General features: G+C 37.0%; 1 protein-coding gene across 8 annotated transcripts in view; it reads right to left on the reverse strand.

The window, feature by feature from the left end:
• The window catches only part of DNM3 (dynamin 3), a 534,534-nt gene that overhangs the window by 447,860 nt on the left and 60,730 nt on the right, over nucleotides 1–25,944 (reverse strand). For all 8 annotated transcript variants that reach the window (XM_045547356.1, XM_045547359.1, XM_045547363.1 and 5 more), the window contains exon 2: nucleotides 7,514–7,587. In XM_045547356.1, the coding sequence (XP_045403312.1) occupies nucleotides 7,514–7,587 (74 nt within the window). The remainder of the gene's footprint in view (nucleotides 1–7,513; nucleotides 7,588–25,944) is intronic.

Below are 25,944 nucleotides of genomic sequence, written 5' to 3' on the forward strand. Positions count from 1 at the left end.
GAGACAGGGTCTCACTCTTGCTCAGGCTGGTCTCAAACTCCTGAGCTCAAGTGATCCTCCTGCCTCAGCCTCCCAGAGTGCTAGGATTACAGGTATGAGCCACGAGCCCCGGTCTGTATCATTTTTTAAAGCACTAACACTTTAATATGTTAAAAATCAAAATATTACACTCAGATACATTTACTTTCTCAGTTTGACACGTGATTTAACCAGTAAACAGTAAGATCAGGTGTTGAAAAGGAAGAAACCAGTGGTGTGCTGGTAAATGCTTAACAACTGGCTCCCTAGGGGGAAACAGCTTTGATTTGTTGTAGCCTTTGCCACTTTTCGTAGTGTAAGCACTCCAATCATGACCAGTTTCCAGCTACCATCATGATGTCACCAAATACAGAGATGGGAAGAGAGGTGCACTACCAGATCTTGGAAGCTGGTATAAGCCAGTTCTAGAACATTATAGCACAGCACTGAAGGAAGCCACAACCCACTGAAAACTGTCCCATTGTCTTACAAAAACCCTCTCCCAGCCCCCTTGCTCTTGACACTGCAGTCTTTCCCTAACACCTCATCAATGCTTTGTCCAGCTCTTATCCTTCCAAGCCACACCTTCAGAAGTGCCCCTCTCTGAAACCAAATTGCATGGCCCTATCTCTTAAAATTTTTGCCTTTATTAATAAAAGAGAAGTAGTGATTTTCCTCACCTTCCTCACAATATGATGCGATTTCTTGGAATGTTCTTCTGTGCTAAGTAGTAAGTGTCCTGTAACAAATTATATTAAATAAGGCTTAGGGCCTCTAATTTTTTTGGCTTGGTTTAGCGACTAATATAGCAGCAGGTAGGGACACGCAGTTAAATATTACTAAATGGACATTGTTTTAGAAATTAGACAGTAATTATGAATTAATCAAATAATTTCTGTATTTACCATTCACATATTCATGCTCCTTTACATAAAAAATACCCTATAAGAAAACACAGTATGTTCTGCAAATATAAAAGCAAATCAGAGTTTCCTCTTTTAAAAATGCAATATTAACAATATCATATAGAAACTAGTAACAAGCCCCACTCCTGCCAACAGTGTGGCTTTGGATAAATTGCTTAACCTTGCTATGTCTCTTTTTCTAAAATGGGAACCATAAACCTATCTCAGAAGGTTTTCATAAGGATTAAATAAAAATATTATTAAAATGTGCAGTGCTGGCTGGTCTGAGTGCAGTGGTGTTTACAACTAATTGATCACAACCAGTTACAGATGCCTTTGTTCCTTCTCCACTCCCGCTGCTTCACTTGACTAGCCTAAAAAAAAGAAAAAAACGTGCAGTGCTGTTAATGCTGATTATGCTCAAAGAATGTTAGCCACTAATTATTATAGTTTCTTACATAGTACCTGTCCTGGGCCTGCCAGTCCCTTTATAAAAGCTTCTAGAGTTATGGCAGGAAAATCACTGCATTAGAATACTCAGTATCCATATGGTTTTGGATGTTCCCTACGTGCTCTGACATCCCGTGCCTCCGGACCCAAGTGCCAGCACAGCCCCAAGTCTAACCTTGCCTCACTCTTACTGCCCATGACTGCTACATCTGAACTCCTGAGTCAAAGGCATAACCCTCTGTAAAAATCAAGGCTAGCAGCCCTCCTCAATCAGAAGCAGAACTAAAATGCATCACTGGGCTTTTAAGATTGCAAAAGCTAAGAGAACAAAGTCAAGAGAAACAGTTACTCTACTTATTTTATGCTGAGCAGTATAGCTTTGATTCAATGTTTGGACAATGATAGATAGAAGTATATATAGAGAATGAAATGTAAATGACCTAAATAAACTAATGGAATTACTTCAACAGTAGAACAAAAGAATAAGTTACTATAATCAAGTATACCTTAGAAATTCAAGGATGCTTAAATAAGAAATCTATGAATGTAAAGGGTGAAACAACCATATCAAAAGAGTTTCTTAAATGATTATCTCAATAAATGCCAAAATAGCACTCAGTAAAATTTCACACCTATTTATTATGCTTTAAAACTTTTCAAAAATTAGGAACAAAACAGTTCCTCACCAGGACAAACAAACAGTAAATAACATATGCATAGCTTAACACAAGAGGCATTTTCATCACAACTCAGAGCAAAGCATGGTTCTGGAAGTCCTGGCCCACATACTAAGATGTCTAAGAGAAATGAGAGACATGACTAATGAAAATGAGAAGAGAAAATGATCCTTATCAGCAAACACCTGTCTCCTACTTCCTGGAGAAAATAAAGTCATCAAATGAGGAAACTTGCTACTCTCTACCACTAAAAATACAGACTTACCTGCAGCTTCCCCCACATTTTCCTCTTTCCATTTGATTGCAATAGAAGAGGTATCCCCCTATCCTCCTTATGTATAAAGGAATGATCCTAATCCAGTCTCCAGTCCCTCAATCACTCTATCCTTTCTTTCTCTGACATTCAGTGGCTCCTACTTTCAGGCTCTAATCCTCTTATCATGTTCCCTTTCAAGGTCCCTGGCCCACAAGACCCTCTCCAATCAGCTTTCTTACTGTTACAGCAACAGTAGCTCTCCTTACCCCATCTTGTACAACCCTCCTCATGCACCCCACTTCCATCCAGCCCTGCTGGCCTCCTTGTTGGCCCCCGTTTGCAACCTTCTAGCTTCCCTCTGTCTACACAAATATCAGCATGGCTTGAATGCTCACTTTCTTCATTACCCAACGTTCTATATATTTGTTTTGTTTATTGTTGGTTTCTCCCCACTAGAATGTAAGCCTCATGATGACAGTGATATTTTCCTGGCACACAGTGGTCATTCAATAAATATTCACTGAGTGAATCAATCAAAAGGAAGACCTGTTTATGGAACTGATCCCAGTTAAGATCTGAAGGCACAAGCAAACTGCACTAACGTTGGACACACACCCCAGCTTGCTTCCTCCCGCCATTTACTGGTATTCCATCAACCTAAGCCTGTGGTCACATGGGATTTTCCTATGAGCGAATTCACTTAGTATGACAAAAAATGAGCCAAGCTCTCAGCAGGCATCTGGTCCAGTAGAGTGCTATAAGGCAAGAACCCCATTTGAGGTACCTGAAAAATTGCAGAAACAGGACATTTTCCCTGGGGAAAGAGAGGTGGAGTGTGTTGTATGGTCCTCACTGATTAACCGGAGTAAAGAAAGAATGGTTAAGAACTTACAAGGCACAAGACAAAAGGGTATGGGGAGGAAGCATGTGTTATACCTTCCTGAAGGAGCTCACTATGTAAGAACATTTTTCCCATGTCTATACTCACCAAAAGGTCCTCACTGCAAAGAAGCTTATTAATATTCTGGTCACGTCTCTTTCTTCAGCCATCTCAGTATTTGCATGATAAGTATTTATTTTAGGCTAGTCAAGTGAAGCATGATAAGTATTTATTGAATAAATTAAGAAATGCAGATGAAATGACTGTATAACTAAAATACCCAAGGGAATCAATTTAAAACATTTTAATCTGCCAAATATAGAATAAGATAGTTAATTAAAAATTAAGATTAAAAAAGCAGCAGAATTTTACATAGATCAGCAATGAGGAGTTTGAAAATATACTTTTAAAATAAACTGTTTACAAGAACAACAAAAAGTAAATATGAATACCCTAACTAGAAATGCATGGACACTATATAGAGATCATAAAAAAATTTGCTAAGAAATAGAAAAAAAGATTTGAACAAATGAAAATTATATAGTCCTTGGATTGGAAAAAAATTATGAATATTTTAAAGACATAAATTGTTTCCTAACGAATCTATAGGTTTAATATAATTCTAGTGGCAATAGTTTTGTCTCTACAAAACTTTTCTAGACTTTTCCACACAAATAGAATAGAACCCCTAAATAAAAATAAGTGAAGGGGAGAGGACTATAGTCCTGACAAATAAGATATTAAACAAATTATAAACCCACAAAAGTAAAACACTTTGGAATTGTTACAAGAACACAGAAAGAAATTCAGAAATAGATTGTGGTAGTTATAGGAATTTAATATAAGATAAAGGAGACTGAGAAAAAATTGTTTCAGTATACATGAAACCAAATTTGAGGTAAAGAACTAAAAGTTAAAATATTATAAAAGTATGAAAAGGGAGAATATTGTGCTAAATATTCACTTTTCTTTAAATCTAAATGTACAGATTTTACAACCATAAAGAGTAAAACTTCTACATATTAGAAATGATATAACCAAAATATAAATCACCAGAATGGCAGAGACTTTGTCTTACTTATTGCCATATCTTCAGGGCCTAGAATAGTGACTGCTGCCTTTTAGATTTGCAAATAACTCACTTTTTTCAAATGACAGCACTTGAATCAGCACTTCCATGGACAGCAAGCACTTCTATTCCTTTGAATCAAACTTAGTACAGATTTTCTAACAATAAAAAAGAAGTTAAAAATATCTGTAATTTCTCAACCAGCTCCTAGGACATTTTATTTAAAAAAAAGAAAGAAAAAAAAATTTTTTTTTAAATCTACAATTTCTCCAAAGACTTCAGCTGGGATTCTGACAAGGATTGCATTTAATTTGTAGACCACTTTGGGGAATATTGACATTGTTAAATCTTCCAATCAATGAACATGGGATGTTTTTCCAAATATTTAGATCTTCTCTAATTTCTTTGAACAATGATTTAGTTTTCAAAGTATGAATTTTACACTTCTTTCATTAAATTTATTTCTAAGTAGTATATTCTTTTTGATGCTGTTATAAATAGAATTGTTTTCTTAATTTCATTTTTGGATCATTCATTGCAAGTATATAGAAATACAACTGGTTTTTGTGTATTGATCTTGTATCCTGCAACTTTGCTGAAATAATTTATTACTTCTAATAGTTATTTAGTGGATTCCTTAGAATCTTCTATATACATGATAATATCATCTGCATATATAAATAGTTTTACTTCTTCTTTTCCAATATGGATGCCTTTTATTTCTTTCTTTTCCTCCATTGCCCTGGCTAGACCTCCAGTACAATACTGAATAGAAGTGGCAAGAACAGACATCTTTGTATTGTTCCTGATCTTAGAGGGAAAGCATCCAGTCCTCACCACTAAGTATGATTTTAGCTATGTGTTTTTCATAGATGCCTTTTATCAGATTGAGGAAGTTCCCCTCTACATATTCCTAGTTTACTAGGAGTTTTCATCATGAGTAGGTGTTGGATTTCGTCAAATCCTTTTTCTGAGTCTATTGAAATGATCCTCTAAGTTTTTTCTTTCTGTTCATATGATGCATTACATACAATGATATTCAGATGTTAAACCAGTTCTTGCATTCCTGGGATAAAAGAAGCTGATTCTAAATATAGAATTTCAAGGGACCCAGGAGAGCCAAAAGAATCTTGAAAAAAAAATAACAAAGTAGAAGGACTCACAATTCTCAAATTCAAAACTTATTACAAAGCAAGGGTAATTACAACAGTGTGATACTGGCACAAGGAATAGATGTATAGATCAGCTGAACAGACTGAGAATCCAAAAATAATCCCATGTATTTATGGTCAACAGATTTTCAACAAAGGTGCCAAGATCATACAATTGGGAAAGAACAGTCTTTTCAACAAATGGTGCTGGAACTACTGGATATCCACATGTAGAAAATAAAGTTGGACACTTACCTCATAAAAAAATTAACTGTAAATAGATCAAAGACCTAAATGTAAGAGCAAAACTATAAATCTCTTAAAAGAAAACATAGAATAAACCTTTATAACCTTGATTTTGGCAGAAGATCCTTAGATATAACACTCAAATCATGAGCAATGAAAGAAAAAGTAGATAAATTAGACTTCATCAAAATTAAGAACGTTCGTGCTTCAAAGGACGCCATCAAGAAAGTGAAAAGACAGACTACAGAACAGGAAAAAAATTTGCAAATTATATCTAATATGGGATTTGTATCTAGAATATATAAATACCTCTTACAACTCAATAATAAAAAGGCAAAGAACCCAATTTTAAAATGGGCAAAGGGGATGAATAGACATTTATCCAAAAAAGATATACAAATGATCATTATGCACATGAAAAGATGCTCAATATCATTAGTCATTAGGAAAATCCAAACCAAAACTACAATGAAATACCTCTTCATACCCATAAGTGTTGGGGAGAATGTAGAAACATTGGAACCTTCATACACTGCTGGTGGGAATGTAAAATGATGCAGCTACTTTGAAAAACAGTCTGTTAGTTCCTTAAACAATTAAACAGAGAGCTACCATATGGTCCAGCCATTACATTATGGGGTATATTTCCAAGAGAAAAAAAAGCACATGTCCACACAGAAACATGTATGTGTATGAATGTTTACAGCAGAATGATTCGTAATAACTAAAGGGTGGAAACAACTTGAATGCCCTTCAGTTGATGAATGGATAAGTGAAATGTGATCTATCCAGACAATGGAATATTATTGAGCCCTAAAAAGGAATGAAGTTCTAATACATGCTACAATATGAATGAACCTTGAGAACATTATGCTAAGTGAAAGAAGCCAATTACAAAAGACCACATATCATATGACTCCATTCATATGAAATGTCCAGAATGGGGAACTCTGTAGGTCATTAGCACCTAGGGATGGAGTGGTGGGGCGAAAGGAGGTGGTGGAAAGGGGTAAGAGGGAAATCATACAGGGTTTCTTTTGGGAGTGAGGGAAAAGTTCTAAAGCTGACTGTAAATAGACTAAATATGTTGAATTGTAAACTTTAATTGGCTGAATTATATGGTATGTATACTATATCTCAAAGAAGCTGTTAAAAATATTTGCAACTTATGAGGCATGATTTTTATGAGTGCTTAAATCTAAAGCACTCAAAGAAATTGATAGGAAAATATAGTAAAGTCCTCAAGAAGAAATGGGGAAAAGTAAAAGCAGCCAATTCACAAGAGAAGAAACACAAATGGCAAATAAATACAGAAAACAGTTCAATGTCACCAGTTGCTGAAATAAAATGAAAACAAAGCCTCCTTTGCCTATCAAATTAGCATGGTGTTCAGGAGAGGAGCAAGCACAGCACATTAGATATAAATATAAATTAGATACACATGCACATACACACATACACACAGATATTACATGGCTGTGGAATTTTGTGACTTAAAAAATCCCCAAGAAGACACACACACATACACACACATACACAGGATGGAAGTATACCAAAGGAGTACTAGTGGTTATGCTGTACTGGAAAATGATACAGATGGATTACAATCAGCAGATATTATTTTCTAGGCATACAAAATAGTAGTTGTTAAGAAAAATACGTGCAAATGAGATTATCTAATGTAATAAAAAGAATTAAAAGAGCAATGAAGGAGGGAGCATTCTGGAGAGAAATGTAGGCAGCTGCCCACAGCAGAGTGATCACAAAAACATTTCTGTTGGTACAACCCAACAGCAAGGCATGGCAGCAACAGGTGCTGCGGGATGTGCTCCCCCATGCAGTAAACAACCTCATTCATTACCTGCTTTAGAAGTAACAAGCTGCAGCACAAGAGGTCGTCTTGTTACAATGCCCGACCCTCGAGGGAGAAAGTCCCTAAAAAAATAAGAAATAAAAGATTAAGGCATTAATCAGCTACAAATTTATAAGTCAAGTTCCACAGTAATTCTCCTAATTCCCAACCTCTCAATGTATCTAAAGAATGCTAGACCCATCTTATAAAAGAAGTATTTGCAAAGTTTTAAAAAAAAGAGTGAAGAGGGCATTATATTGAATATTAATGCATATGAATTATCATAACATGTCTTCATTCATTTAGCTAGAATAAATAAAAGTTTGCATTAAGTTTCTGTGTATTATCAATTCACTTTGATTTTCAGTGAATCAGTATTAATAAAAACATTTGATGCTGAAATTAATCCTCAAACTCTTTTTGATGATTAAGAAATTCAGTACTTTCTCTGGCCTTAAGATGACCATTACCACCATCAAATACTGACCTTACTACAGGGACATTAGATTGTATCTTCTAAATGTACTGAAAATTTTCACCAACAAAAAGACACATAAAATGTGGAATAAAGTAGAAATAAATATTGTGTCTATAGAAATTAACAGCAGAAAAAATATTGCAACATGAGTTTTATTTGTTCTTATTCCTGATAAATGGGGGTTTTGATAAATAAAGATACTTTAAATGACATATTAATATACAGACCAATAAAACTACAGCAAAGAAAGTACCATGTAAAATTACATCTGCAATGCCACATAAATTATTACTAATTCTGCAATGCCAATGATATCATAAACATGCCAATATCATAGTTTTTAAATACATTTAGAATGCCTCACAACTTTTAGAAGAATCATCACAGAATTCCATTCAAAGTAAACTTTTCACTCAACATCAGTGTTTTCCAAAAAGTGGTTCCAGGACCACCAGAAAGGACTACAGATACCCAGGACCCATCCTGAAGCTACAGATTCATAACATGCAGGGGAAGGTATGTGGCATCTGTACTTTTAACAGCCTCTCAGGGGATTCTGATGCTCACCAAAGTTTGAAAAACACTGGCCTCAAGTCAAGATATGTTACTCAACCATTCAGTGGGTGATAATGGTATGGGGCATACTATGAGTTTTGCAAGAAATTTGGCAGAACAGAGCTTCAACACAGATGGGATTTCAATGAACAGCAGCTTATAAAATAGGCAAAGTCCAGTGAGAATGCTCCAAAACCCAACCTTTAGCTGCACTGATAACTTTGGAATGGAGAGCCCCAGAGATAGAATTAGGCAAAATTTCCCCTACTACAACTAATTTATTTTACAGGTGCTAGCGTATATTCTAACAGAGGAAATAACGGTAAAGTCTCTTCACTAAGTTAATGACTTTTCTCCTTAACTCCAAGGCTAATGTTCATTTAGAACGTCACTGTATGTTACTACAATAAAGAATAATGAAACTACAGATTAGTATTTGCTCTTTAAAATTGCACCTGAAATAAATGATATTATTTATTCATGAAAAACAATTCACTGAGAAACTAAGAAGTGCTAGGGAGATGCTGTGGACATGGATTCATTCTAGGTAGACAACAAGAGTTTGGAGTATAATGGACATATAAAGACATGCACACAGAAAACCATTAAAGAAAGGAACAGATGAACCACACTGGAGAGAGACCAATACTCTTCTCATGATGATATTTTGAATATATCTAAATACATATAACTAAATATTTACACTTTTAATGTTCTCCAGTTCTCCGATTATTCTATATTAGAATATAGAATATATAGAATATCTCCAAATATTCTATATTAGAATAATTGCCAGTTTGGATGGTTTCGATAATCATTTAAAATTTAATCAAAATGAGCAAAGCACCTACTCTATGCCTAGAACCAAAAAGGAAGAGGTTAATTAGAAGATCAAAATGAAAGAAGGGAAAACAAAACAAAAGTCCAAAGTCCAGCTCAAAAGAGATGAAGGGAATCTGTTTGAGCTAGGAGGACCACGAATGAGATTTTAGGATGTATAGATGCCAAAGAGAAATGATGAATGGCCATTTAACAAATTAATAAAATATTTTCTTTAAACAAAAAAAGAGGTAGAGAAGGAAGGACAGAGGAAAAAAAGAAGGAAGAAAAGAGGTCTAGTCCCTTAATAATCTTCATGTTGGGACCTGCTTTGACTCATGCTTGTAACCATACATTTATACTGTAGATTTATAACAATCCCTTTGAACAATGCCTTTGCTTTTATTAAAGCAAAATAGAATATATCAAGCATTTTAAATAGAAAATAATTATCATATGTCTGGCTGCAAAGTAAATTCACAGACATTAATACATCTAATGCTTTTCTCTACATTTTATTTTATTTTTATTTTTTGAGACAGCGACTTGCTCTGTCATCCAGGCTAGAGTGAAGTGGTGCTATCGTAGCTCACTGCAACCTCAAATTCCTGGGCTCAAATGATCTTCCTGCCTCAGCCTCCTGAGTAGCTGGGACTAAAGGCACGCGCCCACCTTGCTAGGCTAATTTTTCTATTTTTAGTAGAGATGGAGTCTTGCTCTATCCTAGGCTGGTCTCCAACTCCTGGCCTCAAACAATCTTTCCACCTCAGCCTTCCAGAGTGCTAGGATTACAGGTGTAAGCCACCAAGCCTGGCCTTCTCTATCTACTTTTTGATTAAGCAAATAACTTTGCCTTAAGAGTAATAAATGGATTCAGGTATTCAACCCCCTTCTTAACTCACTTACTGGTACCCTTCATGGCTCTTACCAGCACTACTTCCGACACATACATCCCCACCAAAAGTCAAAAGATTTGACAACAAAACCTTGCTATTTGGAAGTCTTTCCCAGTTCTCAGGAATGTCTGAAATGCAATAAAACGCTAGAGGGCTTTTATTTCTCTCTTCTGAATAGTAAGCAGCTCATTTGGCATCCTAAAGATATATCTCATTCTGATGACCCAGCAAAATAAAAACCATGTGCCCAAAATAAAAACCACATACTCCCGTTGTGTGAGCTAAGGGGATGAGCCTTTGAACGACAGCTTTGCTTTAAATACCATCTCTACCACTGAATGGACAAAATTCTCTCTGAAACTGAGTTTCTTTTATTACTAAACCGAGATAACCCTAACTATGCTCCAAACTGTATAGATCAAATGAAATGCAACATATAGGCAACATTTTTAAAACCCAAGCACCATAGAAAAATGTGTTACTATTATTATTGCTATAATACACCACAATGTGCTTTCCCTGATATTGTAGTATTCTCTTACCTAAAAAAATTAAGTTCCTACATACAATATTTTAACATTTCATGAATGGAATTTGGAGATGAGGAGCCACAAACTCTATTTGAACTGTCCTCTTGGTGTTGACAAGCTGCAATGGTTTGGAAAGCTCTTATCCCTGCTCCCATCAACAGCGAGCAAAGGCACTGACACAAACAATCTCGAATAATCCATTAGCCATTGGGCGCAATCATCCACTTGAATTTTATTATTTTCTGTGCAATAGGCGATTGGTTTTCTCCCATAAGGATATCTTATGAGAAAATTACTTTGTTAAATTAATACAGTAAGCAGGACGGTGGCCATGGAAGTCAGAATCTGCTAAGGAGTATGTAACAACTCACCTGCCAAATCAACTAGCCAAAATGAAATTTAAAAATTATTTTTAAAATTAATTAATTAATTAATACAGGAAAAATAGTGACTGTACCTTTAGTATTACTTTGGATTTAGACTATACTTTAATTAAACATTTATTGTCTAATAAATATATCCAAAATGGACCTTCAAGGTAAAGCATAAGAAGAGTAATCTTTTTTTTTTTCTTTGAGACAGGGTCTCACTATGTTCCCCAGGCTAGAGTGCAGTGGCATCATCACAGCTCACAGCAACCTCAAACTCCTGGGCTCAAGTGATCGTCCTACCTCAGCCTCCCAGGGTGCTAGGATTGTAAGTGTGAGCCACTATAGTAGGCTGAGAAATCTTAAGACCAAGCATAATTAAATTAACCCCATTCTATTGCCTGAATGCCTTACTTATGGTTGGTCTATTCAGATTTTTAGGTAGGGAGAGTGCTTTTCTCTGGATGCCACACAGCAATTACAACTCAAATGCTTTTCTTCTCTCTCAGCACACCTCAATAAAGTGTTAATCTGCACAGTCATAACAGCTGGTCTTCAGCCAGTAAGTTAATGCTATTTTATGGCTTCCTGACTGCTAGACAAAAAGTAGAGAATAATTCCCACACTATGGTCTAAGAACCATCTTGATAACGTCTCTTATTGGCTCTTCCAGAACCTTACTTACCAGGTAATACTATTATTGCTCCACTAGGAAATGAATGACCTTTGGAAGCCTGAAAAAGGAGAGCACACTTGCTGTATCACCAAAGCTAAAAGGAATTTTCTCCCTTGGCAGCAAATAAAGTAACTAAAGAAATGGCTGCCTTCAGTATAGATGTAAATGATCATTAACCAGATTATCTGTACAGTAACTAAATGTTTACCATCTACCCTTGACTGAAGATGGGAGATATAACTCACAGTCTCCTAGAAGTTAATTCACTGTAGCTGATTCATTCACAGATAAATAAGCTCAGTCTTGGAGGAGAATGATATGCAAATGTTACAATAAGCGCAACAGGTGCTATGGTTAAGCTCCACACAAGGTGCAGTATTGATGTAGAGCAAGGAAGGTCTATTCTGCTTGGAGGACCTGCCAGAAACAATTTCAGAGAAGAAACATGAAGTAGGAGGCACTTCACAGAGAATCAGGATGTGCAAAGACATGAAAGACCAAAATAGCACAGAACATTAAGGAACTGTAAATATTAAAGGAAGGACAGAATGAGACGGAGAAGAGTCTGGAGAAGGAAGCAGGAGCCGACCTGAGAAGCCTTCGTGGGTAGTTTGTGTTTGTTTGTTTGTTTTCTGTGAGAACTGGAAGGGACTGAAGAGTTTTAAGTGATCAGATTTGCATTTCAAAATAATCACTGGGGACTATATAGAGAATGTTGAAAAGGCAAAAACTAAAGACAGGGAGACTAGTCGCCAGCCAGTCTAGGTCATTCAGAAAGAAGATAATAAAGTTTAAGTCCCAGGCAGTAATGGGGGACATGGAGAGAAGATAAATGACAGGATTTAATGATCACTTTGATGTGAAATGCAGTGATATGGAGGAATTAGTGTACATTTCACATTTCTAGTTTGAGTGGATGGACAAACAGTGGTATCACAATCAGGAAAGGAAATACAGGAAGATCTGGTTATAAGTGATATTTATATAGTGCTTACTATGTGCTAGCACCAGCCTAATTGCTTTACATATATTAACTTACTTGATCACATAACAATCCTATGAGGTAGGTGCTATTGTTATTTATTTTCACTTCAGATATGAGAAAACTGAGGCACAGAAAAGTCACGTAATGGGCACAGGGTCACAAAGGTAGTAAGTGACATTTGAGGCTCAAATCGTGAGAGTCTAACTCTAACATCTGTGCTCTTCTTGACCACTGACTATGCTACACTGTAAAAAAAAAAAAAGTCAGGGAGGAAGATGAGGGGCCCATATTTGTACACATTGACCTTTACATGCCTGGGGAATATCCAAATGGAGACGAGTACACAGTTAGACGGAACAGCTGAAACTCAAGATGAAAGTCCTGGCTGGAGATAATAATGTGACAGTCATCAACAAAGCAGGTAGTTGAAGCCAAAAGAATAGATGAGTAGTAGAAATGGAATTGGGAAAGTGATTAGTACTGACTCTCAGAAATACCAACACTTCACAGGTACCTGAAAGAAGTAGAACTAAGAGATTGAAAGGGGACCTCCAGAGAGATATGCCAAATACTAGAACTCAACAGTCACACAAACCTCTGAAACATTTCCGTTTAGATGCCTCAAAACCAACATCTCTACAACTCAGTTTCTTATAATCTATCCAACATGCTCTTCCTTCATTCCCAGTCATGACCTACATCATCAGCATCCATATACATCAGCTAAGCCAAGCACCCAGGAGTCATCCATCCTCCATCCGCCTCTGTCTTCATGCTCCAAATAATCATCAAGTCCTGCTGATTCTACCTTCTTAATATCTCTTAAAGTTATACTCTCTTCTCTATTTCAATCACCACTCCAGGTGACATCAACTCTCACACAGACTGCTGCAATCATCTCGCAATTAATTTCCCTGCATCCAGTTGGAGCAGCTTCCAATACAACTTCAACAGTGACACAAGTTCCACCACATCATTTTCAGATTTAAATCATTAAATGACGCCCCATCATCTTTAGCATGAAATCCGAACCTTAGTATCACATACAAAATCTTTTATTTCTCAACACTCCCCCAGAAAAACCCTGCATCAGAGGCATAGGACTCCTTATAATTAATTTAACCTTTCACTTCAACAAATATGCTTTATGTGCCTACTACATATTAAATGCAGCTTTAGGCACTGGAGATACAACAGCAAACAAAGCAGAACAAAAGCCTTGCCCTCTAGTGGGAGTCTCTACGAGCACCTGCATTCTCAGGCTTGGTGCCTAGGCACACACCCCCAACCTCCTCATAGGATACCGTCCCCCTGCTCCTCCCTCTAGCCAATTTCTACTTAATCTTCAACACTCAGCTCCATGTCATCTTCTCTGGGAACCTTCTTTGAGACCCCCACACCCTGTACATGCCTCTATCTAAGCTCTCAACACACACTTGTCACATTGCTCTCATTGCAAGTCTGCTCCCCCACCCCTGTGTGTTTCCCAGTGCCTCCTTCAATGCCCAGATATGTTTAACTACCCACCTTTTCAGGAAGATTCCTCATTGCTCATTATATTCATAACATGGAGAAAAAACATTCCCATATCTAATTTCCTTCCCAACTGGCAGACAGTTAAGTGGCATTATATGGACAGAAAGAACAGGCAAGATGACTTTCAATTTACCAATAATTTGCTTAGGTCATTTAAATTAATATTTTTATTATGAACATTTAAGATCTGAAAGTATTACCAAAGTACAAATTACAGAGTAACAGAAAGGCCAATATTACTACATCTAAAGACATGGAATGGAATTTGAAGAAAACAAATTTTTCAAAAAACCCAAGAACCAATATACTTTTAAAAATTAGTCCTTAAAAACAGAGAAATCTCTTTAAAAAATTAATCTTCAAAGTATAATTTTCTGTGCTCCAAAATAATCCCTGTAGGATTACTACCTCACAATACTTCAAAATGATAATTCAACAAAAAAGAGACAGAAAGGGAGACAGGGAAAGAGGAAAAGGAAGAGGGGTGGAGAGAGACAGAGACAGACAGACAAACAGATCACTACTAAATACGGCCCACCCCATGCCCCAAGAAGCACTGAGATCATGGATTTGATTCTATACTCGAACACAACGGTACTGTTAAAATGGCTCTGTGCTGTGTGCCCAAATCCTGGAGCTTTGCCAACCATTACAATATCACTTTAATTGCTGAAGGAAGTAATTTCACCAAGATCCAGATATTTTCCATTGCAATTTACATTTTTCCCCTAAATTATTGGCACACATCAAGAATATTAGTGCTTACAGATTTCTAAAGGATCACATTTCGATGCTATTGGTTACTCCATAATTTGAAGCATTCAATGCCACCATCGTTTTGTTTGAAAAACATATTTATAAATTCAATTACAAGAAACACAATGCTGTTATTTATTTTTTATTGACATCTACTAAATTTCAATATTCACCTATTATTCACAAAACTCAAAATTTCTGAACCATATATTTTCATTAAATCTAATTAATCAAGAATTAATGGTTCCCACTGAAATATTTAGAATGCAAACATTTCTGAGTCAGAGTTTTGTAAACTGAATGAAGAAGGCAGTTCTCAGTTTGTGAATATTGGGTGCTCTCTCCACCAGGAATCGCTCTTGAGAACTTAATACCTTAATATGTAACCCATTTTATTTGCTTATTCACAAAGTCAGTTTGTTCAAGAATTTAAAGTCCCAGATTAATGAGCCCTAGCACAAAATAAAGGCACTTAGCATTCACTTTATTCCAAAGCACAGATTACACCTTATCCTGGTTAGCGGCCAGAAAAATGAATGGCAAAAGATACTACTAAAAAGACTGCTAGCTGCCTACCTAATAACCATTTTCCCTTTCTTTCTTTCTTATTAATAGAATCCAAATTTTGTTGGGAATGGCAATGTGCCCAACTTTGATAGACAAATAAATTAACTTGCATTTCTCAGCCTCCCTTACAAATGGGGTGTCCACATGACCAACTTCTAGCCAGTAAGATGTAATTAGAGGTGGTTGACTGACCCCAGAATGGTTCCTCTAAAAGGGCCTGATTTAGTTGACGTGTACCTTTTGTGCTTCCTCTTATTTCTTCTCCCTGTCAGTTATACGTCATAGAGGAGCTGCAACAACCACCTTAACACCACAAGGCAGTCTTACAGGTGGATGCTATGTGCTAAAAATGGCAGAGCAAAAAAAGACAAAAAGCCTATGATAGTGGTGACATTATGAGACACTGGAACCAGTCTTGTACTATGGGGGGCAGGGGGGTGGGGAGAGAGAGACAGAGACGGAGACAGAGGGAGAGAGACAGACAGACAAGATGCTATGCTTTAGACCAGTGTTTCTCAACCTTCTTTTAATCATTGTCCCCCTAAAGAGGTTTATTTGATATTTGTTCCCATTAAATTTTCCCCTATTAAGTTCAATATCATAGATATACTGTATATCAGTATATGTGCTCTATGTATATCTGTGTTTTAAACAAAAGAGTAGGAGTTTTTTGTTCCACAAGAAACAGTTTGGGCTATATCAACCCCACTTAGAATGTGTGCTATAGATCAAAACAAATAAGAAAACTCAGAATGCTAAACATTCAGTCCTATTAGCCACCTTTTCCGACAGTTTCTAAAAGAGATGCATATGGAAAGTACAAAGTCAGATGTCATTCACCTCAAACTCCAATTCATTCCCTTGCCAACCCTGGAAACATGGGATGGACCATCTGGAACCCTCACTTGGCCTAGGTAAGAGGCATTCCTAAGGCCTAGTACCAAAGAGGCTGAAAGGCCTCCCTTGTTTCTTTTCCATGAAGCCCATACATGAATCTCAGACCTTTGTACTTTGGCACTGCAGTGACTAGGAAAGGTCCACCTGCAGAAGACCAAACAAGCCAGTGAGAAGATATAAGGACAAGAGAACACTTACCCAGTGACTAGGGCAGGACTGGTTTAAGCAGCCCACTTCAACCCTTCCCCTACTAAATAAAGCTTCAGATGAAGAAATGGGGCCCAATTACTGTCCTTGGTCCTGAATGTTTATTACCAGGTCCTTGGCAGGAGGCTGGAAAGGAAGAGCATGGATAGAAGTAGAAGTGAGGCTGGGCCAGTGGCTCATGCCTGCAATCCCAGCACTTTGGAAGGCCAGGGCAGGACGACCACTTGAGTGAGACACTGTCTCTATAAAAAATAGAAAAATTAGCCGGGCATGGTAGCACACACCTATAGTCCCAGCTACTTGGGAGACTGAGGCAGGATGACCACTTGAGCCCAGGAGCTTGAGGTTGTGGTGAGCTACAATGATGCTACTGCATTCTAGCCCAGGAGACAGAGCAAGATCCTGTCTCAAAAAAAAAAAGTAGTAGTGAGCTTCCCTAGCCAACACTGTACTCTTTTATTTTCACTTTTTGAAGATTTTAGAAGAAAAATGAGGTATTTAATTCAAAGCCAAAAAAGCATAAGTTGGTTTCTCCATTGAAACAGAACAGAGTGCCATAACGACATCCTGTTTATTTATGAAGAATCAAATCCGATTTTCCAATTAGCCAGGAAGGATTTAAGTGGATCCTTGGATACAGCTTCTCTCTAACTCTCTAGAAGCCTCATCCATCATTCCCCCATGCAAACACTTTATTCCTAGAACATCTGGTTCCCAAGTGATTTCACACTATTTTCACACTTCTGTGTTGACTCCTCCACCACAGAAGACTTTCTCCAATGTCCTTTCTTTCCCAGCTCACCCTTAAAGACAGATGTTGACACAGCCTCCTGTGGAAAGCCTTTCCTAATATATCGGTATATTAGATGCTTCTCCTCTTTGTCCCCAGAGTACCATGAGCCCCAGTCACTTCCCCACCCAGATAAGCTCTCTTAGAACAGGACTGTCTTGCCCATTGCTGTACAGCCAGTGTTTGGCACAGCACCTGACACAAAGGAAGTGCTCAGCTACGACTTGATGAACAAATAAAGTCAGTCCTCTAGGAATTAAAACTGTCAATTTATTGAGAAGACAAATTTTATGAGGTGATTTTTAAAATAAATATGTAAACATTTACAATTAAAGATAGAAGGATCATGTATGTGATCTATTATTTTTTCTTACCTAAAAAGTCTTTTTTCTTGTCTGTTTAATTGATTTGCTTTCATGATCCTATATCATTGACTTGAAAATTATAAAGATCAATTACAGTAAAGAAGGAGTAAAGAAGGGAAAAGCACTCAATTGATATCCAGTAGGTGATATATATGTGCATATGTATATACATTTGTCATGTGAAAAATAGATAGATACAGACAGACACACATTATAAGTATTTAGCTATTTCTCATCCTAAAGGTTACTCCTGAAACTATATCCTTAATAAAAAGTTTAGGGAAAATATTTTAATAGCTTCAAGTCCTGAAATGTACTAATAATAGCCATAACAGAATAACAGAGTTCAATAAATTCTTGTTTACTACTCAATAAATTCTGCTAAGGATGGTATATTAATGAGTAACCTCAAGAATTATTAAATACTTTCTCTACACTTCTCAGAGTACATCCATTAGACTATATTACCCACTTGTGTATATTAAAAATAATACGTAAACTAAATGTCCAACAGTCAGGAAACTCATAGTGTGTGACTAAGTAGACAATTTTGTTCACAGTCCAAATAATCTACTGTGCCAGCCTGGCTGGTCACGTACTTCCTCACTTAGAGCAACTTCATTCAGGGCACCTCAAAGCATCATTTGCCTCAGCAGCAATGTTTGCTCTTCTCCTAGACCTCACAGCAATTTTTTAAAAACAAGCAAGCAAACTTGAAAATTTAATAAATCCAAAGAAGAATAGACCATTAGGTTGAAGATAGAACAATCAGAACTGGCAACATCTACTAATAGATCCATGGCGATCAGTGATTAAGACAGTACTTAACATGGGAAGCTGAGAATAGAGAGATATTAATGGAACAATTCTATTCAAATCTGAATTTCTCTATCTTCACTGGAGCTTTATCAGATAAACAAATAATATAATATTTATTTCTGTAAAATGCTTTTAAACACTTCTTTATAAGGCAGTATAGCATGGTGGTTTAAAGCACAGATTTTAGCACTAAAATACCTGGGTTTGATCCACTCTACTAATGGCTCAATTCCCTCATCTGTAAATAGGTGGGGTGGGGGGGTAACAATACAATCATATGATCCTTTATCTGCTGGTGGCCAGATGTAATATGCAATTTAGACTTTTTCAGATTTTAGAAAGGTAAAATGATGCATAAAACTTATACTGAATAACACCCCCAGCAGAGTCTGAAGCAGCATCCTGGAATCAAACACAAAATTAAGAATATTTCCATATCAAAACAAATGAATTCTCATAAGGAGTGATAAACACAAACTGTGAACAGTCTGCCAGTAAATGAGTTTGGGTCAATATAAGATTTGCCAAATGAGTCTCAAAAATAATATTTGGTTTCCAGAGCATTTTGCATTTTTATAGAGTAGACAAGAAGACTGAAGTACTTTTAGGAACATCTAGCAAATAGTAAGTAGTCAAAAAATATTAATTGCTATTACTATGATCATTTTAATTATTATTATCATTATCATCATCATCATTATCATTATTTTTAGTAGTGGTAAGTTGCCCTACCTGAATTTGTTTTCATATGGATGAGTAGTGATTATGTCTTGCTAGCCATAGGCATGTGGCTTAGGGTAGACTACATCCAGTTTGTCACACTGTACACTAGTCCCCCCTTATCTGTGGGGGATATGTTCCAAGACCCCCAGTGAACGCCTAAAGCTTCAGACAGTAGCAAACCCTATATGTACACTAATGGGCAAGGAGCATAGACAGCGAGGATATGCTGGACAAAGGGACGATTCACATCCCGGGCAGGACAGAGCAGGAAGGCAAGAGATTTCATCATGCTACTCAGAATGGTGCACAATTTACAACTTAGGAATTGTGTATTTCTGGAATTTTCCATTTAATACTTTCAGACCAAGGTTGACAGTGGGTAACTGAAACAATGGAAAGCAAAAACACAGATAAGCGGGGGCCTAGTGTATCTAGATTTTTTTGTATGAAAAGGAAAATGTACCAAAATAAACACCTATAACTTTAACCTTTTCATCTGCTATTTTGACAGTCATCAGCTACCTAAAGACCTCATTCATTCTCTAAGAGCTTTCACTATTGTTTCACTGCCTGCCACTAGAAAAGGTTAATGCAAAACATAGAATGAATGCTTAAACAAACAAAAGAATCAACACAAATTCCAACTACAGTGTGTTCAATTCAAATACAGAACGAAATGAACCCCCTGGCATCCAGAGTATTCCACAAGCGTGTGGCAAGTGTTATTTCTAGCCACTTAAAAGCACCAGTGAAAAGAGCTCAAATACTTAGAAAAGAAAAGATCTCCATTCCCATGAGGAGAGGCATTTATTAGCACTTAATGGCCCTCTTTCATTGCCTTTCCACTGATGCATCTCTAATTGTTCCAATTATAATTTCAAGTAACAAAACCAATAATGGTAAAAGTCTATAGTTCAGTGTGTGCATTTTGAAAAGAGGTTTTTAACGGCACAAACGACATATAAAAGTATATGACAACATGGGCTCTGGGCAGGCAATGTCGCAATAAAGAGAGAGGAGGGAGATTGGAGAGAGCACTGGTTAAGAAACGAGCTTAGGTTCCAGCTGTGACCTCACCACACCATTTAATCTGTAAGAGACTCTTTCTGTATCTTTAAGAAGTGAGGACTAAAGGGGTGTCTTCTAAAGCCTCTGCTAATTCTACCAGTCTCTGATGCTAGAAGTCAAGATACACAGAATCTGTTTCCACCTCTGACTTTCTAAGCAACCATAAGGCTTTCTGCTTTCACTTCCATAACTGCAGATGTCAGTATCCAGTTTAAAGGTCAAGAAAGGCAAGAACCATCTCATTTGTTTTCTCCTCACTACCACACATAGCACCTAACTAGCAAGTACTCAAAAATATCAGAGGGAAGGAAAAAAGAGAGGGAGGAAGAGAAGGAATGAGGCAGGAAGGCAGAAAGAAGAAAAAGGAGGGAGGGAGGAAGGGACAGGCCAAGCAATTAAATATGGCTGGAGCATTGCATGTAAGGACAATGGTAAAAGATGAGTCTAGAATACGGATTTCTTACTTTTAAGAAAGATCATATCAGGAAATTTCAAAATAAGAGAATATACTGTGTTAGAGAATATTACAGAAATGTCTATTCAATGTTTTCTGTGATCAGAAATTAAGATACTTAAAAACTTACATGTATTAATACAATAAACTATGTACATAGGTGAAACATTAGGTGCAGAAAATTTTAGGATTTTTATTTGTTTAATTAATGCTTTTATTATTACATAATGTTTCTGTATGCTTCTGGAGATTTTTCTTGACTTAAAGTCTGTTAATCTGATATTATATACTGATAATCAACTTTCTTTTAGCTATTGTTTGCATATTATAATTTCTTCTACCCTTTTACTTTCCATTTAACTGTGTTCTTACATTTAAATTGCTTCTCTTGTAAATAGCACATATTTGAGTCTTGTTATTGTATCCAGTGTGACAATCTGTTTTCAATTGAAATGTTTAGTTATTCACAGATAATGTAACTAATAAAATAGATGGATTTAGAAAAAAATAAGCTATGTACAGTTATGTACTAATTATTGGGATACTTTAAAACAATGAAGCATACATTTTTTCATTATTGACTATTTTTCTTCATTTTAGTATCAAATATCAATATTGGTAAGCAAATAAACACTAATCAATTAAAAACAAAAATACTGAAATTTATAAAGGAAATGAGAGGGGGAAAAAGATAAAAGGAAACCCGATCCATTGGATGGAAAGAGGCATTTTAATACAAGAGTTCTAACATTAGCAAATAATATTAATAAAATATAAGTACCTTAAACAATTTAATTACATATTTATGCAACCTAATCTATATTGCCTGTGTTAGTCTGAACATGAATATGTGAAATTCACTAATAGATGCCAATAACTCAAAAGTACAAATGAGTTTTCAGATGTTACTCTCCATGGTATATATTTTCAAGAAATTAACATAAAAGATTCATATCTTATCTCCTGAGTTAATGGGATTTGAGGAACAGCAGTCCAATATTTTTTAAACTATAGGTTGTAACCAGTAAGTGAATTGTGAAATCAATTTTGTAGATCATAACCAACATATTTTTATAATGGAAAGGAAAGGAACAAAATTCAACAGAAAATATATGAGTATATCACACAGAAATGCTTAGTTTGTAAAACTTTTGTTTCCATTTTATACACATACGCAGGGTCCCAATGTAAAATGTATTTCTTACAAGGAGATACAGTCAGTGATTGGAAAACACTGTAAATATATATGTTTGTGGATTTTAGATATAGTCCAATTCTGTATTTCAACAATAAAAAACAGTTAATCATTGAACACAGAAGCAGAGAGCTTTAGATATTCAAAGCATCTTATTAAAGGCTTGAATATCCTAAATTATTATGTCTTAAGTCCCATTGGGGTTCCAGTTTTAAATAGTGGATCAAAGTAAGCCTCACTAAGAAAATGCAGTTTAAGCAATGACTGTTTTTTTTTTTTTTCTTTTTTGTGAGACAGAGTCTCACTCTCTTGCCTAGGCTAGAGTGCCCTGGTGTTAGCCTAGCTCACAGCAACCTCAAACTCCTGGGCTCAAGCAATCCTCCTGCCTCAGCCTCCCGGGCAGCTGGGACTACAGGCACACGCCACCATGCCTAGCTAATTTTTTCTATTTTTAGTTGTTTGGCTAATTTCTTTCTATTTTTAGTAGAAACAGGGTCTCGCTCTTGCTCAGGCTGGTCTTGAACTCCTGAGCTCAAGCAATCCTCCCGCCTCAGCCTCCCAGAGTGCTAGGATTACAGGCGTGAGCCACTGTGCCAGCCTAAGCAATGACTTGAAGGGGTAAGTGAATTAGCCACGCGGATCTGGGGAGGTGTGTGCCTGGCATGCGAGTGAGGAACAAACAAGGGGAAGAAATTGGAGATGGGGTCAGAGAGAGAAAGGGGACCAGATCACCTGGGCCATTGTAGGGACTCAGGATTTTCTCTGTGTGGAATGGGGCGCTATCAAAGGATTCTGAACAGAGAAGTAACATGATCTGACTTACATTTTTAAAAGGTCACACATTAGCTATTGGGAATAAGCTGTAGGGGTCAAAGAGAAGCAGAAAAAACAATTAGGCAATGTTAGAGTAATAAAAGCAAAACACCAGGGAAGCCTGGACCAGGGTGGTAATTGCGAAGGTGGTGAGAAGGGGCCATATTCTGGGTATACATAAAAATACAGCCCATCTAGAATTATTGCAATGCAATTGGGTTGGACAAAGACAAATTTGTTTCCAGAATGACTTGGGTTCAAATCTCAGCTCTACCTCTCATGGAGTCTCTATCACCTTAGCATATTTCACATCATCTCTCTAAATTTCATGATCCAGGTCCATAAAATAAAAATAGCATCACTTACTCTGAAAAGGTGTTGAAAGGACTAAATAACTTGCATAAAGCACATAGCAGGACTCCAATAAATGTGACCTCTTTTTCTTTTTTTTAATTATGATTATGTGTTAGAGACATATGTAAAATACAAAAAGCCCAGGAAATCATCCATAGTGGAAATTTCCTGGAAGCCAAGAATTTTTATTTTATTTATTTGTTTATTTGCTGAGGCAGGGTCTCACTCTGTTGCCTGGGCTAGAATGCAATGGTGTGAGCATATCTCATTGCAACCTCAAACTCCTGGGCTCAAGTGATCCTCCCACCTCACCCCACTGAGTAGCTGGGACTAGAGGCATGTATCACCATGCCCAGATAATTTTTTTATTTTTTGTAGAGATAGAGTCTTGCTATGTTGCTCAGGCTGTTCTTGAACTCCTGGACTCAGGCGATCCTCCCACCTCAGCCTCCCAAAGTGCTAGGATTACAGGCATGAGCCAGAAGTTAAGAACTTTTAATGAAAATAACATACAGTTTCCAAAATAAATTGGGTATCTGTAAAATGTAAAAGATTAATGTATTTTCATTAAAAAACAAAAATAATGGGTTGTGTCAAAACCTTCAAGATAAAGCACATTATCGATGAGATTCTGTGCAAAAGTTGCTTGACAATCTGTAAGAAGACCAGGTAATGGTGGGACATGAAGAGCAGTTCTCAGGTATAAGAGAGTCTCTGAGCCTTTGAATGGATCCAAGTTATTTAAAAAGGAACTGTCATAAGGAAGGAATTAAAAGTTGTTTTTTTAACAAAGTGCAATTGAACTACAGCTAAAAGTACCTTACTAATGCTTGTCTAGCTAAGTCATTCATTTCTTTAGCAAATCTTTGAAAGCTACAATGTTACAGGCATGTGAAGAGATGGAACCATCCAGGAACAGCCCCTTCCCTCAGAGAAGTCAGCCCAGTACATCGATTCTTCATATACTGAAATCACACTCTATCTACATTAGCAGTGGAACACCTGCTAGAGTTAAAAACTCACTACTTCCAAAACAGCCTATTATGTTTCTAGTCCTGAGACTATAAGGACTAGTTTTAAGCCTATGCATAGTTTTCACCCTTACAATCTACTAGTCTCCACATTGATTTTCCTGTCTGTCTTGTTTCTTCACCCTTCAATAAAATTGATTTTGTGTACCATTCCCAAGTAAAATCTACTGAAAATACCTTCCTCACCTATTAAGAAACTAATCCTCATAACTAACTTATTATGTTAAAAGATTCCTTTCTGATTTTCAAGATCCTCCCCTAAATCTAGTCTCATACCAAGTAAACATTTTTGGCTATTTTCCTCCCTACCACATTGCGGAAAAAAAAATCCTCAGCTATCTTGAGACAGGTCTGGCTAGGGCACCCTGCCCCCCCCTCCCCCCCTCCCTTCCCCCCTCCCCTCCCCCCACCTCCCCCCGCCCCCCGCCATGCATGCCAAATTCCTCCACTCCATGCTTTTGCTACTGTGGCTCTCTCAACCTTAAATATCTTCTGTCTCTTTAATACAAGTAATTTCATTCAGTCCTCATAACCAACTGTGATTTAAGCAAGACAGGCGTTATCTCTATATCGCAAATTAAGAAGTCAAAAATTATTTTTAGACTTCCTATTCTCTGCTTATTCAAAAAGGAAGAGTGATATTTGACATAAATTTTGAATAATGAGTAAGCACGTTCCAGGTTGTCAGATGAGGATGAGGACATTTCAGGATGGATGCGTAAAGGCCAGGAAGGTATTAAAGAGAAATACATACACAGTAACACGTATGTGTATATGTATGAATGTATGCACACAAAGCTATGAACTGCTCCACTAGACTATAGATACAATAAATGTCACATCTTTTTGAATTTCAAATTCAAATCAGTTCATACTTGAAGGCCAATGGTCAGCCACATCAGTAAGAGGTCCAACATATGCTTAAGAGCTCTTCTCTTATCCCTTGGGTAGTATCAGGACCCCAAAGGTGATGCAATGAAGAAAATATTAGGCAAGGGCTATATACAGGCACTGGGCCATAGCAACCTTCCCTGGAGATGCTCATTGTCCCCTGTGTCCCTGTTGAAGGTGACTTAGCTCCATTGGTAGCATCCACTACTTACCTTCCATGCCACCCTTCCTAGCCCCTGTGCCAAGTTAGCTATGAGGACCACCTCCACAGATGTCAAAGTCATTGCCTCAGTGCTCAGTCCTCCCTAGCACCCACATAACCATATCCACCTCAGGACCTCCAAGGCACTGCCTCAATAGAGTACCAGCTTCAACTACCCACAAAAAAATAGACCATCCTTGACTTCCTCTCCCTGGAAAATGTCTTTCTTCCCTGGGAGATATAGGCCAATCTTCTAAAGACCACCTGCATTTCTTTCCCAATATCTTACAACAGTAATGGGGTTTAGCTGTTTTCCCAGGGGCTTTAGACACAGGATGGTCCTAAAAGCCTAGACCATAAATTCTAAGACCACCCAAGAGCCTGTTCATATTCCTTGGAATGAGGAGAACTCATTCTTTAGGAATGATGTAGACAACCTCCCTTCCCCAAGGATAAATTGTGTGC

The sequence above is a fragment of the Lemur catta genome, chromosome 3 (assembly GCF_020740605.2).
Source record: "Lemur catta isolate mLemCat1 chromosome 3, mLemCat1.pri, whole genome shotgun sequence".
NCBI lineage: Eukaryota > Metazoa > Chordata > Mammalia > Primates > Lemuridae > Lemur > Lemur catta.